Consider the following 17,767-nt stretch of genomic DNA (forward strand, 5'->3'; position numbering starts at 1 on the left):
AAACTAATTTTAATAAGTTTCAAGCTAACAAGTTAAAGTGATTGTAAACAATTCAGTTTAAAATTGAAACAGAAGGCAAAACATTTGTGTATATATAAAAAAACAACATTATAAATACCTCCCCCCCCCCCTATTTATAACTGATCACATTCTCTCTGTTCTAAGCTGCATAAGAACTGGGGGAGGAGAAACAGCAGCACACTGAGCTTCTCAGTGAATGGCTGTGTGTGTGTGTGTGTGTGTGGGGGGGGGGGGCATGTCAGGGCAAGTCTGGTCATTGGAGTTCCCAGCATAGCTAAAGAACTGACCACAGTGTTCTTTCCTGCCTAGTGTGGTCAGTTTTTAATAGGAAAGCAGAGGGAATAGTAGGAGCACCAGGGATTTCACACATAGGAAGCAAACAAGTCCATAAGAGGCGCAGGGGCCGCCCCCCTAGCTTGCACACAGGGATACATGCAGGGCACCAGACTCATAGGGTTCTATGAGGTTTCTTGTTTATTTTTCAAGCCACATGATTAGAGCCTGAGGCTCTAATTGGCTTGAAAAAGGTTGGGCTCAGGGCGCAGAACACACCCACGTGTGACACTAGCGAATCAATATTCGCTAATGTCTTCCGGCTTCTCCTCCCAGCCAATCAGGACAGGAGATGGATCGGGTTGGCCGGGAGAAGAAGCAGAGGAAGCTGCCGCACCGCGACCGTGGAGGGGTGAGTGCGAACCCTTGGGGTTAATTGCCGCCCCCCCCAAAAAAAAAGTTTAGCACCAGCCGCCACTGGAAGGTTCCACAAAGAGAACAGGAGACCCTCTCATACCAGTACATGGGACTGCAGACCCATCAAGAATAGGAAATGTAGGGGTAAAAAACACTTTAAATGGATACCAGTCACCCCGAATACTGTTGGGGTAAAGGGACCCTCTCACAATATTTGAGCTCATCAGTAGCCTTGGGGCCACCTTTCTCCTCCTTGATTCATAGTTCATTGAGTTACAGATCTGGAACTTTTTGCAATTTAGGAAATTTGACCCAACTGGCTGCAAAATGACAAACCCCAAATCTGGCCGATCAGCTCCAATACACCAACAGTATTCCCTTCGTAGCTCCAGGACGTTCTCTCCTCTTCGTTTGCTTTGGCTATTACACTAAAAAAAGTTTTTTTTGCCAAAAGATTTGCTTTATGATCGCTCTGTATGTTGATTCAAATATGGTTTATGTGTCTTAGAGGTGATTCCTCCAGTCTGGAATTTGACTTCCACCCACAAAGGCCTGAACTGGACGAAGCCCATCGGGTCGATCCCAAACGAATGTTTCAACTACCAGATCAACATCTGGCTACAGGACAAGGACAACAATGAAATGGTAAGAAGCAGCCAATATGGGGATGGAGCTGAGATTTCCATTGCATGGCTAGATATCAGTGAGGTGCACTCAGTAGTGAAGCATGGGTTGTTAGCACCCGGGGCAAGGCAAGTAATGCACTTCCTTACCCGTGGACAGTTAGCACTCCCTGCATCCCTTCCACCAGAATATACACTATATTGCCAAAAGTATTGGGACACCTGCCTTTACACACACATGAACTTTAATGGCATCCCAGTCTTAGTCCGTAGGGTTCAATATTGAGTTGGCCCACCCTTTGCAGCTATAACAGCACATTTATGAGGTCAGGCACTTGGATTTCTGCCTGCCTGCTGTGAACTCAGCTATTCTGACTCTGCTCCTGTCTTGTGTTCCTGCACCTCCCTGCCTGGCTGTGTACTGATCCCGGCTTGTGTCCTGATTCTCTCTACCTGATGTTCCTGCACCTCACTACCTGACTGTGTACCGATCCCAGTTTGTGTCCTGACTCTGTCTCTGCCTGATATTCCTGCACCTCGCTGCCCGACTGTGTACTGATCCCGGCTTTTTTTCCTACTCTGTCTCTACCTGATGTTCCTGCACTTCGCTGCCTGGCTGTGTACTGATCCCGGCTTGTGTCCTGACTCTCTGCCTGATGTTTTTGTACCTCCCTGCCTGGCTGTGTACCGATCCCAGCCTATGTCCTGACTCTCTCTGCCTGATGTTTTTGTACCGATCCCGGCTTGTCTCCTGACTCTCTCTGCCTGATGTTTTTGTACCTCCCTGCCTGGCTGTGTACCGATCCCGGCTTATGTCCTGACTCTCTCTGCCTGATGTTTTTGTACCGATCCCGGCTTATGTCCTGACTCTCTCTGCCTGATGTTTTTGTACCGATCCCGGCTTGTGTCCTGACTCTCTCTGCCTGATGTTTTTGTACCGATCCCGGCTTGTGTCCTGACTCGCTCTGCCTGATGTTTTTGTACCTCCCTGCCTGGCTGTGTACCGATCCCAGCTTATGTCCTGACTCTCTCTGCCTGATGTTTTTGTAACGATCCCGGCTTGTGTCCTGACTCGCTCTGCCTGATGTTTTTGTACCTCCCTGCCTGGCTGTGTACCGATCCCAGCTTATGTCCTGACTCTCTCTGCCTGATGTTTTTGTAACGATCCCGGCTTGTGTCCTGACTCTCTCTGCCTGATGTTTTTGTAACGATCCCGGCTTGTGTCCTGACTCGCTCTGCCTAATGTTTTTGTACCTCCCTGCCTGGCTGTGTACCGATCCCAGCTTATGTCCTGACTCTCTCTGCCTGATGTTTTTGTACCAATCCCGGTTTGTGTCCTGACTCTCTCTACCTGATGTTCCTCCACCCTGCTGCCTGGCTATGTACTGATTCCTGGCTTGTGTCCTTACTCTGTCTCTGCCTGATGTTCCTCCACCTCACTGTCCGGCTGTTGATGACCATTTGGCTTGTGTCCTGGCAACACTCTGGTCTGCCAATCAAGTGTCACTTGTTCCTGGTTGGTAATCACTGGACATCTGCTTTCTGCACCAGCTTTCCTGCCACTCTGTGCCCTCACACTTCCTTTCATCACTACCAGGGGTGTTAGACTGGAGGTGCAAAAGAAGCCCCTCTCCAGCACGGTCTCCACCAGGTACGGGCCAGTTGTAGAGTAGCGAGCTGTGTGTTTACATGGCTGACAGCATGTCAATCATTCATAGAGTGTCAAACATAGAGTTCCTGTACAAGACAGCACTGATCCATCCAAGTATGCTGTCCAAACGCCATGCACACTGTGAGCCTCCAAAGTACACATGCGTGATGACATCACGGAATTAACCACAGATGTTATACATCTTATTACTCTACATTTTGGGATTTTTTCCCAATGCTCCCTACAGTTCAGTCCTAACTATATTGGCTATTGCTGGAAGCATGCTTGTGTGTATGCGCAGTGTGAGCAGCTTTTAGGCCTGCAAGTGACAATGTTGTCATTTTTAATTGCTGGCTTGTTGAAGGTTTTATATTTTATTTGTACTTCATTATTATTCAGTAAAGCTGTGGTAATTTATACTATATACTGCATGACCATGCTGGTGACCATTCTTTGGACTTGATGTATGTACACTAGTGAGATATTCCAGGAAAAGGTTTTATTTTTTGATTCCCCCTTTACAAGGTGCTCACACAGATGCCAGCTATGCTCTGTGCAATGGAAATAGCCTACCATGTCACCATGTTCCAGTGCTGTCATTATCCTACTGACCACATCTATTCAAAGATGTCCACACTCTGAGAGAGGTCCCTCTGCATAGGCATGCACACAGGGTGTGCTGGGTGTGCCTGGGCACACCCTAATCACCTAGTGCACATAAGCAATATCGCTCTGTGTGCCAGTGGGGTGTGCCGGATCTCACTCTTACCAGCTCAGCTATAAGAGAAGTGCTTAAGCACTTCTCTTTCATTGTGCCAGCAGGGAGATGATGAATGCACCGGGGGCCATATACTGTACATGTACTGTAGACATACACATGCATGTGTGTTTGAGATTTGGGATGCACACCCTAATGCTATAGGCTGTGCACACCTATGTCCCACTGCCAGCCTATAACTGTAGTGGTGCCCCCTGGGTGACACACTGGGCACAGATCTGCACAAGGCGCACATTGCCCTCACTGCTGGGAGCTGTCCACTCTGTCAATGGTGCTGAACCATGAGGCTTCGCTCTTTTGAAAATTTGCACCCCTAAGAATTTTGCGCCCAGGGCAACTGACCCTATGGCCCCGCCAACACTAGGCCACTGATTACTGCACACTTACATTTGAATTTGTTTTTCTTTCATTTCTGGGGTGGGGCAGATCACAATCAGCAAAGATCAGCACTATTGGAAGGAAGATCTGTGGAAGTCAGCCAGCAAGCATCACGTGCGGGTCAGGGCCGTAGGGAAGCCGCCCTGCTGGCAGACGGAGAAGTACAGCTCCTGGATGGAGGTCATACATATAATAGGTAAGGGCAGAATTGTTGTGATCTATAGATATAAATCCTCCGTCACTACATTAAACATTTGTGGTCTTCTACAAGTCTTGTGGCCTTCAAACATTAATAGAAGAGGAAAGGAAAAAGGACACTTGGACAACACAGATGAAGGTCTTGGGTGCATCAGGGCTAAACATTCCTGGCTGTGGCAGATATTACACCAATCTCAGAAGAAATTGTGCTCTATATCAAATAGTCCAACCTGGGTCTTAGAAAAAAGTCACTCTTCTTTTCGCTATAAATAAAAATGTTGTATTTTCAACTGAACTCCTCTTCCATTCTGCCTAGCTGTATGATGTGCCTGAATGGGCTCTTGGCAATGAAATGCCCCCTAGTCTCACACCTTCACCTGAACCTCCTACTGCTCAGTTAACTGGAGAGGAAGGAGGGGAAAGGGAGGGGTGTTCATGTACCTGGTTAAGGGCCAAAGTGGCAAGAGGGCTTCCCTTGTGGCTCTGGGCCAAACACCCCTGATATGGAGACAGGGCATGCATGATGTAAAGTGGCACGGGTGGCAAAAGTCTAGGTTGTTGATGGCAGCTCCTGGAGGTAGTCAGCAGGGTCACTTTGTAGCCAGCTGCTGGGAGTCTTGGAGGAGTCATAGAGGCAATGCAACTGGAAGACCGTTAACATCCACGGTAAGATGATGCAAGAGAGGACTAGTAGGGAAGGTCTGGAAGGTAGCGGTGTCCAAGGTCAAAGGCCAAGCTGAGGTCTTACACAGGTGAGCAGTAGGATGTAGATGAGAGAGGTGTTGTCTGGAGTCGAGCTGAGGTTACTGACATTTGAGTAGAATAGTTGGAGATTGTGATGATACTAAACATCACTATGATTAAAAAAATCAGATACTTGGTGGTTTGGATTGCTTCAAATGGGGTCTGTATTTACAAGTGATGCTAACGTGTATTGTACTGCAATGTCTTCATATAGAGATGTGAAGATTTAATCCTGCACTAGGAGACTTAGACTGTTATAGACAATTGCCATGAGGTCTGCCTCCTAGATGGTGTGTGTATCCCATGTCCCTGCATGCCAGACAGGCTTCCCTATTGGTTGTGTATTGCAATGGAATGTGTATTGTGTTAAAGTTTACTTGTCTCATTGTCAAATGTTAATGACCTCACATTGTTCTAGCCAGGTGGCTAGATAATTCGTTTAGGGTTATTCTGTTCCTGTATACAAATCCATCTGCATATGCTAATGAAATCAGACTCACCTGACCTGATAGTGTATATAATGTGTGTAAGTGGGTTCAATAAACAGTTCTTGCTTACCCTCAACATAGAGTCTCATCTCAAGTTTGTGGGAGAAGGCTATACCAGCTCTATCTCTCTTCTGCTTGAATCGCTAAATCACTAGCTCTGGTAAGAGCAGTTCCTGCTCTACTCTACAACATCCCTCCCACTAGGGGGAAGAGAACATCTCTGGCGGCGGAACCCCTCTTTCCATCGGGGCGGCCGTTACAGAGATAATGGAGTGGTCAGAAGCCAAGCCAGGGTGATACACGGTTGTTCGGTGGAAACAAGGTTCTTCAATGACTTGAGGTCACAGTCAGGAGTAAGGCAAGGAGAAGTCCAGGAGCAAGCTGAGCCAGTGACAGGTAGTCAGAGTAATCACAGGATCAAGATACACAGGAACAAGGATCATGGACTGTCTGAAGATCATCCAGCAATCACCAGTCCCTACTCCTTCCTTTAAATAGGACATTTGGCACCAATTCTGGAATTGGACATGAGCACAAGTGCATGAAAATGTGCAGATGTCTGTGCAGCAGAAATAAAGAAAAAGTATAATAATTATAATAGTAAATTAAAATAATAAAAAATAATGAAATAGTAAGTAGTTAAATGTAGTTAGTTACAGTCAACTGGACTTATGGATGTTTTGTATCTTGTCCATGCTACAAAATAAATTAAGATTTTAACATTTTAAACTATACAGCTTTAGATTTATAATTTTGTGCCATGCAGTTATTTGGTAGCACTGAATGCACCTGACACATTTCTCTATAGGGGGCGTTCTTCCTCTCCAATCTAAGCATTGAAAGTGTGATCTCTGTAACTTACAGTTGTGATGAGATAGTGATAACTCACAATCTTAGCTGAATTAGCAGACAGTGACTCTAAAGATCCATAAACTGTGAGGATCTTACAGCAATGAACATCTGTTAGGTCAAAAGATCATAATGTGATCCACTCCATAAGACATGAGGCTGGGATGCATTACTGGAAAAAACCACCACCACTGGAAGAATACATATAACATTTAAGGGTATATCACAAGCATGTGAAACATGACAGGGGGGCGCTACTGCAGTATAGTTTATTAACATTGAAAAATGAATTTTCCAGCAGAGGGCGCTGTCACAATACCCCTTATGGCGGTAAACTGTTTATGCCAATAGGTGAATGTTATTTTATCCAATTCTTGTCAAAGAAAATGTCCTGAGACGTTATCTCCTTTTTTGTTAGAGGAGAAAAATGGAGATATGCTGTGGATCACATTGACTGTGTGTTCCTTCGTAGCTTGCCTGGCCCTCTGTCTGCTCTGCATACGGTAAGTACTGCTGGATACCTACCTCATAATATCTGTGCTCACAAAGGCATTTTTTCTGAATCAGTCCTCAGCCTATCATATCGAATGGTGATAATGACTTGATTGCAGGTCCAGGACAAGGGGTGGGCAGGAGGCAGGGCTGCTGATTGAAATCGCAGGGCCCTGTACAGACTACCTGACAGCCCCCCTTCAAGAAAATATTAAAGCTATATTTTGATTAAAAAAACAATAAAATCTTAATTAACAGACACAAATATGACATAACTCACAGAATTCCTGCTAAATCTAAAAGATAAATCTGTGTGTGGGGGAGGGGTTAGGGTCATGCACATGGGTGCTGTGGTCTGTACCGTGTGAAGCGGTGGTTCATTTATGTGGCTTGAGCCACCTGGATCTGTAAGAACAAAGCTGAGAGGTCCTAATCTGACAGGCGTGGGGGGTGCAGGTGTACGGCCTGAACACAGAAGGAGTGCATTTGGGGGCCGCTCACCTGCACTCCTGTCCAATAAGAGCCTGCGGCTGTGTTCATGCAGGCGCTGCATCCCCATAGAATGACAGGTGGCTCCAGCCCAACCCCCTCCTTCACACAGCCAGAGTACCTGTGGGGAATGAGCCCCTAATTATATTTTTCTAACCTAAAAACAGATCTCTCCAGCGGTGTGCTGTCACTACTAAGAGGGATTCCACCTTCCTCTGCTCTTCTCTCTGGGTTCTTGGGCTCCAGTTATTTGGCCAAACTGCAACAATGTAACTCACACGCATGCGCGGGGGTGTCATGGTCACAGCACAGCTCTCTCAATGGATTGTTTGCCGTCCAATGAGAGCGCAGTGCACATGTGCTGGCACTATCACTGGCTGCTACATGTAGGAGATATTCACTGAACCTACATGGGACCCCTATTATAGGCTTACCTGTAGATAGAAGATAAAACATGGAGTTCTTCCTGCCAGATCAGTCAGTAAATGGGTAAATAGAAGGAGGGGATACGTGGATGCAGAGGGAAGTGACAGGGAGAAGAAGCAAAGTTGCAGAGGTCAGGAAGCAGTCTGGGGGAGAGGAGGGGGAAGCCCAGCTACATAAAGCGCACTAAACTGCACTGGGACAAGATAACAGGCAGCTATGGAACCGGAGTAACAGTAAATTCTTCACCCCATGGGAATGCAGCTGATCAGCTGTGACTGTGTCAGGAAAACAGATGGGGGAGAGAGATGGAAAAATATACAGGCTGGGACAAGGAGTATAGGAAGAACTGCAGGGAGAGAAACAAAGTTACAGAGATACCAAACTCAGGAGCAGAGCTAACATTAGAGCCAGGGCTGGGAAGGAGGAGGAGGAGGGGCACACAGGGAGGGGGATTAGTGAGGGGCAACTGTCTCTTTCTCAGCAGATAAAAGCTGGCAGAAGGGAAAGGGGGAGAGATCAGCTTTCAGCTGGTGGAGGAAGATATCTGTAAATGTAAAGAAAAGGAGGGATGGTGAGAGAGAAAGAAAGAAAGAAAGAAAGAAAGAAAGAAAGAAAGAAAGAAAGAAAGAAAGAAAGAAAGAAAGAAAGAAAGAAAGAAAGAAAGAAAGAAAGAAAGAAAGAAAGAAAGAAAGAAGGAAAGAAAGAAAAAAGAAGGCGAGAAAGAAAGAAAGAAGGAAAGAAAGAAAAAAGAAAGCGAGAAAGAAAGAAAAGGAGGGATGGTGAGAGAAAGAAAGAAAGAAAGAAAAAAGAAAAGGAGGGATGGAGAAAGAAAGAAAGAAAGAAAGAAAGAAAGAAAGAAAGAGGGATGGAGAGAGGACAAAACCTTTGTGGGCTCAGAGCTTAGTGGCAAGTGGAGTGCAAAGCCTGCCTGTGGTGCAGATCTTATGGTAGCCGGGTCATGCAGGACAGGGAGAGCCGTAGATCCGACCATGCTCACGCTACACCGTGTGACGGCGGAGTGGTGTGACCTTTTGTGGGGGAATCAGACTGGCCCGTGGGGAAATTGCCACCCTGCCCCTGGGCCCAGTCCGTCCCTGCCTGGGTGACATAGGTTTACTGTAGGGATAAAAAAGAAGGGGGAGGGACATGGCGCTGCCTAGAGATTCAAACCCCTCCTGTTTGAATCTCTAGGCAGCGCCAATTCCCTCCCCCTTCTTTTTCATTTATTTGCATAGCCTTTGGGCTACATCATTACTTCTTATTCCATAGTGCGGAGTACATACTGTTTTCATTGTCTTCATTTCATTACTGTAGGGATGGGAGCGCCTTCCTTCTGTTAGCAGGCTGACAGGAGTAGTGACAGCGGCAATGATTTTCACAAGTTAAAGACTGCTTCTACATTCATAAAAAGAATGTATTTTAGGCTCCTTCTGAATGTTCTTTTAATATGGGCAGCAGTGAAATACCACATTATGACCACTAGATGGAGCCCAGGAGCACAGGAAATGAATACCTCTTTGTAACAAGAGATACAATGTTACATTTATTTGCTACTTTTGTTAATTTGTTGCTTTTTTTAACTTCTCTTTATTTTTAGAATGTGGAGAAGAATATTTCCTCAGATCCCCAAACCCAAAGATGATTTAAAGGACGCATTTGAGAGTGCGCAACACCAGGTATCCGCCCCGTGCGCTAAGCACTAATATTGAAAACGTTACCAAATTTAACCACTTCTGGACCGGAATGACCAGGCCATTTTTTTTGCGATTCAGCACTGCGTTACTTTAATGGACAATTGCGCGGTCGTGCGGCGCTGTACCCAAATAAAATTGATGTCCTTTTTTCCCCCACAAATAGAGATTTATTTTGGTGGTATTTGATCACCTCTGTGATTTTTATTTTTTTGCTCTATAAACAAAAAAAGAGCGACAATTCAGAAAAAAAAAAAAAAAAAAAAAGCAATATATTTCACTTTCTGCTGTATAACATTCCCAATAACATTTTTTTTAAAATCTAATTTTTTCAAAATTTTAGTCCAATTTTTTTCTGCTACATATTTTTGGTAAAAAAAAAAAATCCCAATAAGCGTATTTTGATTGGTTTGCGCAAAAGTTATCGCGTCTACAAAGTAGGGGAAAGATTTATGTCATTTTTATTTATTTTTCTTTTACTAGTAATGGCGGCGATCTGCGATTTTTAGCGGGACTGCGATATTGCGGCGGACAAATCGGACCCCTAACTGACATTTTTGACACTTTTGGGGGGACCAGTGACATTACTACAATAATCAGTGCTAAAAATATGCACTGTTACTGTAATATTGACACTGGCAGGGGAGGGGTTAACGCCAGGGGTGATCAAAGGGTTGTGTGAGCCTAGGGGGTGTTTTCTATCTGTGTGGGAATGGGCTTATGGAATGAACACAGAGACCTGTGTTCCTAATTAGGAGGATCCTTGTGTTCATTACTGACAGAACAGCGGTCTTCAGCGTTTATTCATTCATTCAGCTTCATACTTTGCTACATAGTTACATAATCAGGTTGAAAATAAACACAAGTCCATCCGGGTCCAATATAAAAATACATCCAGGGGTTGACACATTTGCTTTAACCACCCCCCGTCCGCGCTACAGCCTATATACGGCTGCAGCGCGGACTCGAATTTTCAGGAGGCCGTTTTTAAACGGCCTCCCAGTGACACGCCCCCAGCGCGCTCCCGCGAGCACGCTGCGGGGAAAATCTGTGTCGGCCGTGTCACAGATCGTGGTGAATGGCCAATCACAGCGGCCATTCACCACGTGATCTGGCCGTCCAATGCGCGATGATCTCATATGTAAACATATGAGATCATCTCTCATCGCCGGCGCTCCTTCCTCACACGGAGCCTGCAGTGCGAGGAAGGAGGGGGAGCCTCACAGCGCCGGGGACACAGGAGAATGTAATCAGTGCACCGATCACCAGTGCCCTGATTACTAAAGGTAAAAACACACACACATTGCCCCCCCATCAGTGCCCACAGTGCCCGCCATCAGTGCCCCCCATCAATGCCCACAATCAGTGCTCATAGTGCTGCTAGTCAGTGCCCATCAGTGCCTGCTCATCTAGGCACTGATGAGCACTGACTGGCAGCACTATGGGCACTGAGTGTGGGCACTGATGGTGCTGCCCATCAGTGCCGCTCATCAGTGCCACCCGTCAGTGTCCAGTGCCATCCGCCAGTGCCCATCAGTGCCGCCTATCAGTGCCCATCAGTGCCGCCTCTCAGTGCCGCCTCTCAGTGCCCAGCAGTGCCACCTGTCAGTGCCCAGCAGTGCCACCTCTCAGTGCCCAGCAGTGCCGCCTCTCAGTGCCCAGCAGTGCCGCCTATCAGTGCTCATCAGTGCCGCCTCTCAGTGCCGCCTATCAGTGCCGCCTATCAGTGCTCATCAGTGCGGCATATTAGTACCTCCTCATCAGTGCCCATAAGTGCCACCTCATCAGTGCCCATAAGTGCCACCTCATCAGTGCAGCCTATCAGTGCCCATCAGTGCCGCCTCATCAGCGCACATCAGTGAAGGAGAAAAATTTATTTTCAAAATTTACTCGCAGAAAATAAGAAAAACTTTTTTTTTTTTCAAAATTTTTTGTCTTTATTCTTTTTTTTTGTAAAAAATAAAAAACCCAGAGATGATTAAATACCACCAAAAGAAAGCTCTATTTGTGTGAAAAAAATGATAAAAATTTCAAATGGGTACAGTGTAGCATGACCGCGCAATTGTCATTCAAAGTGTGACAGCGCTGAAAGCAGAAAATTGGCCTGGATGGGAAGGGGGTTTAAGTGCACAGAAGGCAAGTGGTTAAATATGGAAGCCAGCTAAAAAAAGTTATTTTTTTTTTAACCAACAAATCTTACAGGTGTAACAATGTAACAAGTTCCCTGAAGGTGAACTTATCCTTTAACCCTTTCAACACTGTGTTTGCATTTTTTGCACACTTTTTTTTTTGCACACTTTTAATGGCTTAAAGACCGCCCCACATACATATACTGCGGCAGAGTGGCCATTAGGTGTGAAATTATGAACCTGTACGTGATTTCTTTCTTCAGGTCTGGACACAGCGTGAGCCAATCAGCGGCCCCGATGTTCGCCGGCACCCGGCGACTGTTACCAAGAGAGACAGAACAGCGATCTCCCTATGCAACCAAGGCAGACCGCCATTCTGTTATATGGGGAAGATATAGATCTTGTGTTTTTGCTAAGCAGGAACACAGATCTCTGTCTTCCCCCAGTCAAAGCACCTCCCCCACAGTTAGCAAGCACTCCTTAGGAACACATTTAACCCTTTGATCGCCCCTGGTGTTAACCCCTTCCCTGCCAGTGTCATTAGTACAGTGACAGTGCATATTTTTAGCACTGATTACTGAATTGGTGTCACTGGTCCCCAAAAAGTGTCACTCTGTCTCTATCATATAAAATACACCTATGATAAAAAAATGATTCACCCGCCATTATAAGGGGACAAACTTACACAATCTGCAGGGATCAAATCATTATTTCCCCGCTGTAAATATACGTGATTCCGCGCAGTCTGCCCACATTGTAGATAGTAAAATCTCCATATAAATACGCTGTGCTGTGTGAGGGAGCTGGGAGTGCGCAGTGAAGAGTTAAAACCGTAATTCAGATGAAAAGCAAGCAGCCAGACAATGATGATGATTTTTATTCAGCAGCTGCAGAATGCGATCCCAAAATAAACAGAAACAGAATCATCTAAAAAACATAAAACAGGAAACGCTTCTAGAGTAGCAAATTGTGTCATCCAAACATGAAACATTGTCACCTTCTCACTGCTTTCCATTACCTGTCACTTGCTGGACACAGCACAGCATTCAGGATTGTACAGCACAGCACAGCATTCAGGATTGTACAGCATTCAGGATTGTACAGCACAGCACAGCATTCAGGATTGCACAGCACAGCATTCAGGATTGTACAGCACAGCATTCAGGATTGTACAGCACAGCACAGCATTCAGGATTGTACAGCACAGCATTCAGGATTGCACAGCACAGCATTCAGGATTGCACAGCACATCATTCAGGATTGTACAGCACAGCATTCAGGATTGTACAGCACAGCATTCAGGATTGCACAGCACAGCATTCAGGATTGTACAGCACAGCATTCAGGATTGCACAGCACAGCATTCAGGATTGTACAGCACAGCATTCAGGATTGCACAGCACAGCATTCAGGATTGCACAGCACATCATTCAGGATTGCACAGCACAGCATTCAGGATTGTACAGCACAGTGCTGCAGCCAGCTGTGTACCTGTCTGGTAGAATGTATGGGGTCTAAACAGACCCCTGATGGCTCACATTTGAGACAGAGAAAGGGAGTGAGGACAGAGATTCCCCCGTCCATTTCTCTGCAGCTGCACTGCACAGTGAATGAATGGAAAGATCTTTGATGCTTCCTTCATTCCGTTCATTCACAAACTGATGCATAGTATACACAGATTACTATGCTTCAGTGATAAATGGACACAGAAGCGATCAGTACCAATCGCTCACTGTGCTCATTCAGGCTCTTCAACCTGAACCATCCCTGTGTGTTCCTGTAGCAGCTTCCGGCATCAAAGGAGAGGAGGGAAGCCAGCAGAACTGCATGGTAAGGGGGGGGGGGCACACAGGGGGGCCAGGACAGCTAGTGGAAGGGGGCGCAGATAGTGATCCCCCTGCAGCAATAAAAAGGAGAAGCCAGCAGCACTGCAGGGGAGCCTCCTGCTCGGCAGTTGCCAGGCCCCCCTTTTAAACTGATTAGGCCTGGGCCCAGTACAGGAGGGGTGGCTGTACTGCCTTATCAGTGGCCCTGTGCCCGGGCTCCCTTATTGAACTGATGGGGCCCGGCACATTAGCACCAGTTATACTTCCTTATCAGTGGCCCTGTGCCCGGGCTCCCTTGTTGAACTGATAGGGCCCAGGCCCGGCACATTAGCACCAGTTCTACTGTCTTATGAGTGGCCCTGTGCCCGGGCTCCCTTGTAGAACTGATGGGGCCCGGGCCCGGCACATTAGCACCAGTTCTACTGCCTTATCAGCGGCCCTGTGCCTGGGCTCCCTTGTTGAACTGATGGGGCCCGGGACATTAGCGCCAGTTCTATTGCCTTATCAGCAGCCCTGCTCCCATCATCCATGATCTGCCTGCATTGCATAGAGAAGCACAGAGAACCAGTGATGACATGCCAGTAAGGCATGTAATGAAAATATGTTGATGGGGGGGAGGGGAAGGACCAGGGAGGGCAAAAAATAAGCAGACTGAGCACCACCAGAGTCCTAAATTTGTTGTCTTCTTCCTAGGCCCTGATGCGCTGCGATTCCTGGAACACGGAGGAAGTCATCAGCTACATCGAGGTGATCGAAGGCCGGGACAAGCAATGCGGGACCCCCGGGGACTACAGTCACATGACAGATTAGGGGTTCCTCCGGGAATGCCTCCATTGGACATTCCGCAGCCAGAGATTTGGGCTTCTTCTCGCGGTGAAAGGGCGGAGTCTTCACACTTCATGGAAGGAAACCCCAACGGGGGCATGGGATTCTGGGAACCGGGAGCTCCACCTCTTTCTGCCATGGCAGCTCCACCCCTTTCCTGCTGGCCTTGTCCTTCACCATATCCCATCATCTGCCATAGCCGGGGGGAACGGCTTTCATCATTAGAAGAAGACTCATTTACTGTACATTGTATCTGAGAGCTCAGAGGGGGGGATGGGTTGGGTCATGTGACCCCACCACTTATCTGGACAGAAGTGGACATTGCATCGGATATATTGTTTCATGCTGATTATTGTGTGCTGGTATTTATTACTTCTCACAGAGATCATCTCCGTACCGCCATTTGCTTTTCTCTCCAGAAGGACGGCGCCATCTTTGTTTAGGCATCACCAGGGTCAGAGAGGACACAAGTAAATGGAAAGTTCAATACCGGTTCCCATAAAGATTTGTGAAATCACTGAGTTCCACCAAGTTTTACCGTGTGTTGAGCCTTGATGAAGAGGGGGAAGAAATGTTGCCGAAACGCGTTGAATGTTTTTATATGACTTTTTTTTAAATAGAAATGAAGATTATCTTTTTTTTCATACAGTTTTAGTCTGTCTCTGTTTTCTGTCTTTCTAGAGCCTGTGCATTGCTTGGCTGTGTTCACAAACACCTGACACTGATCAGCCCCCCCCCCCCGCTGCACCCTCTCACCTTGTGACATTGTTACATTGTTGCAGTATGACCTTCCGGCTCCTCCCTACAAAGTTACAAAGTTGCAGTTTGATCACAGAGGGAGAGGAGACTGGGGAAAGAGGCAGATAAAAGGTGAACTCTCAGCTGCACAGTGATGGGCGGAGCCAACTGTCAGTCAGGCAGCTGAGTGGATCTTGACAATATTGTCAGGACCCTTCCAGGAACCTGGGGCTGCTGTGTTCCGGCAATAGCTCGCTATCAGCTGACTCTCGGTCACAGGAGTAGAAATAAAAATTCAATCCTATGACCCACAAGAGAACATTGGCCAAAAAACCTTTCCCTGCACTTTTCTTTTAAAGAATGTGTTGATGTTAAGGTCCAGGTCGTATGTTATTCATTCATTCATTCAGAATACAGTGAATGCATTATAGCCACTAGATGGCGTTACTTAGGAGTACTTCAGCTCCATCTAGTGGCCATAATGCGGTAGTTTCCTGTGCTGTGTATATAACTTGCCATTTTTAAAATTCTGTTTTCCATTTTTGTTATCCTTTTAATGCATCTCAGTGCTGATCTCCTGCAGCCTCTTAACAGCCACTCCCTGTCTACATACACTCCAGTGATGGTTGGATGCCATTTCTCAGGGCGGGTTTCCTGATGGTGACAACAGAGGATCAGGTCTGTGTCATGTGTGTTAAAACAGCCACTTCACTAAAAGCCCCTGTGACAACCCGGGAGCACCATTGGGGGGCAGAGACGAAGAGTTGTCACCATATAACAGGAAGAACTTAAGCACTTATCTGCATGCTTATAAACCCCCCCCCCCTCCCTCCCAGTACAAAAGCCCCTCCTAGCAGAAATCTTTGCCCCGCATCCAACCTCTCAGTTCAAATCCTCTCTTTCCCCAAATCCCCCCCATGCAGCCCAAATCCTCCTCTCCCAAAGAAAATCACCCCTCCTAGAACAAATCCTCTACCCCTCAAATTTCCCCTCCAAGTACAAATCCTCTTTCCCCCCCACTCCAAAGCCCCCCTCCTAGAACAAATCCCCCCAATCATCCCTACTAGCACACATACCCCCCAAAAAACAATATAACCTCCAAACACAAATCTCCCCTCTCACAATTGCCCCTCCTAGCACAAATCCCCCCCCAAAAAAATATAACCTCCTAGCACAAATCCCCCCTCTACCATATGATTTCTTCTAGCACAAACCCCCAAAGCCCCCCTCCAAGCACAAATTGCCCCCAATTGCCCCTCCTAGCACAAAAACCTCCCAATCATCCCTACTAGCACACATTCCCCAACCCCCCAAAAAACATATCCCTGCTAGCTCAAATACCCCCCCCCCCCCAATCATCTCTACTAGCACACATTCCTCCCCAAAAAAATATAATCTCCTGGCACAAATCCCCTCCCCCCTCTACCATATGATCTCTTCTAGCACAAACCCCCCAAATCTCCCCTCCGAGCAAGCACAAATCCTACTTCCCATCCCCCCCTCCTAACACAACCCCCCCCAAATCAGTTCTTACCCCTGCTTTCCCCAAAATTCCCCCTTCCAACACAAATCCCCACCCCAATTTTCTTGTGGAGCTCCCCCCCAGCTCACATGATACCACAGTGCCCGGGGCCGCCCCCCCCCATCCAAAAATCAAATCTTTCCTCCGCAGTCCTCCCTGTTGTGTCCCCTTTCCTATTCTTGGTTTTATATAACGGCACCAGAGATGTTTGTATCGCAGTGCGATCTTCCAGCTCTTCCAGCTGCTAAGCGGAGTGCCAGCAATGACTGTGGGGGGGGGGGGGGATCCTGGCTGGGATCACACATTGTACAATGACTGTGGGGGGGCTCCTGGCTGGGATCACACGTACAATGATCGGTGTGCTCCCCTCCCCCCGCGCAGACTCCCCTGTGTCATCAGAGGCCTTCCAAGGAATATTCTTGGAGGTCGTGGACCGTGCTGTCTGAGGCGAAGCTCCAGGCAGATGAAACAGATTAGTAACAGAGAAATGTAACAAATCCTCAAATCAGAGGTCCCCCTTCCAGAGCCTCCCGCCACGCGGCACCCCTGGAATCCAGAACGTTCCGGAAAATGGGATGATGTCAGTAGGGCAGAGGAAGTCGTCAATTGAGCAGTGGACGGCGTCAGTAGGACAGCGGACGGCGTCAGTAGGACAGTGGACGGCGTCAGTAGGGCAGAGGACGGTGGAGGAGGACGGTGTCAGTAGGGCAGAGGTTGGTGTCAGTAGGGCAGAGGTTGGTGTCAGTAGGGCAGCGGACGGCATCAGTAGGGCAGAGGACTGTTGCAGAAAACAGTGTCAGTAGGGCAGAAGATGGTGGCAGAGGACGGTGTCAGTAGGGCAGAGGACGGCATCGGTAGGGCAGAGGACGGTGTCAGTAGGTCAGTCACCATCATCTGCACTACTGAAAAGAAAAATCTCCTGCACTCAAGAGAAATGCACTGGCAATGATGAACCACTGATCCCTGAGCTACTTCAATGTTGGCAAAACTTTGCTGCCCCTTGAAGGCTGAGGAAGCCCAGAAGTCACACTAGAAAACAAAAACAGGGGGCGCACCAGCCTTGTGCATTACCATATATTATAATGATAAAACAGACGTATAATCATAAACAGCATCAGCAATCAAGCACATCAGACCTGGTCAACTGGATAAGTCCTAAAAGCAAGAAGACCCTCAAAAATGTCTGACGTGTTTTGAGGGGGCACTGGG

At 47.2% G+C, this 17,767-nt stretch overlaps 1 protein-coding gene across 1 annotated transcript in view; it reads left to right on the top strand.

Annotated features, from left to right (window-relative positions):
* Window positions 1-14,283, top strand: part of IL5RA (interleukin 5 receptor subunit alpha) — a gene marked incomplete at its 3' end in the record, with an annotated part of 68,394 nt that extends 54,111 nt beyond the window's left edge. Inside the window, exons 7-11 of the mRNA XM_082265675.1 lie at window positions 1,220-1,356; window positions 4,190-4,337; window positions 6,839-6,923; window positions 9,425-9,503; window positions 14,167-14,283. Coding sequence (XP_082121801.1) covers window positions 1,220-1,356; window positions 4,190-4,337; window positions 6,839-6,923; window positions 9,425-9,503; window positions 14,167-14,283 — 566 coding nt within the window. The remainder of the gene's footprint in view (window positions 1-1,219; window positions 1,357-4,189; window positions 4,338-6,838; window positions 6,924-9,424; window positions 9,504-14,166) is intronic.
* Window positions 14,284-17,767: the final 3,484 nt, after the last annotated feature.

This window comes from Pelophylax lessonae, assembly GCF_965119305.1.
Source record: "Pelophylax lessonae genome assembly, chromosome: 8".
Classification (NCBI taxonomy): domain Eukaryota; kingdom Metazoa; phylum Chordata; class Amphibia; order Anura; family Ranidae; genus Pelophylax; species Pelophylax lessonae.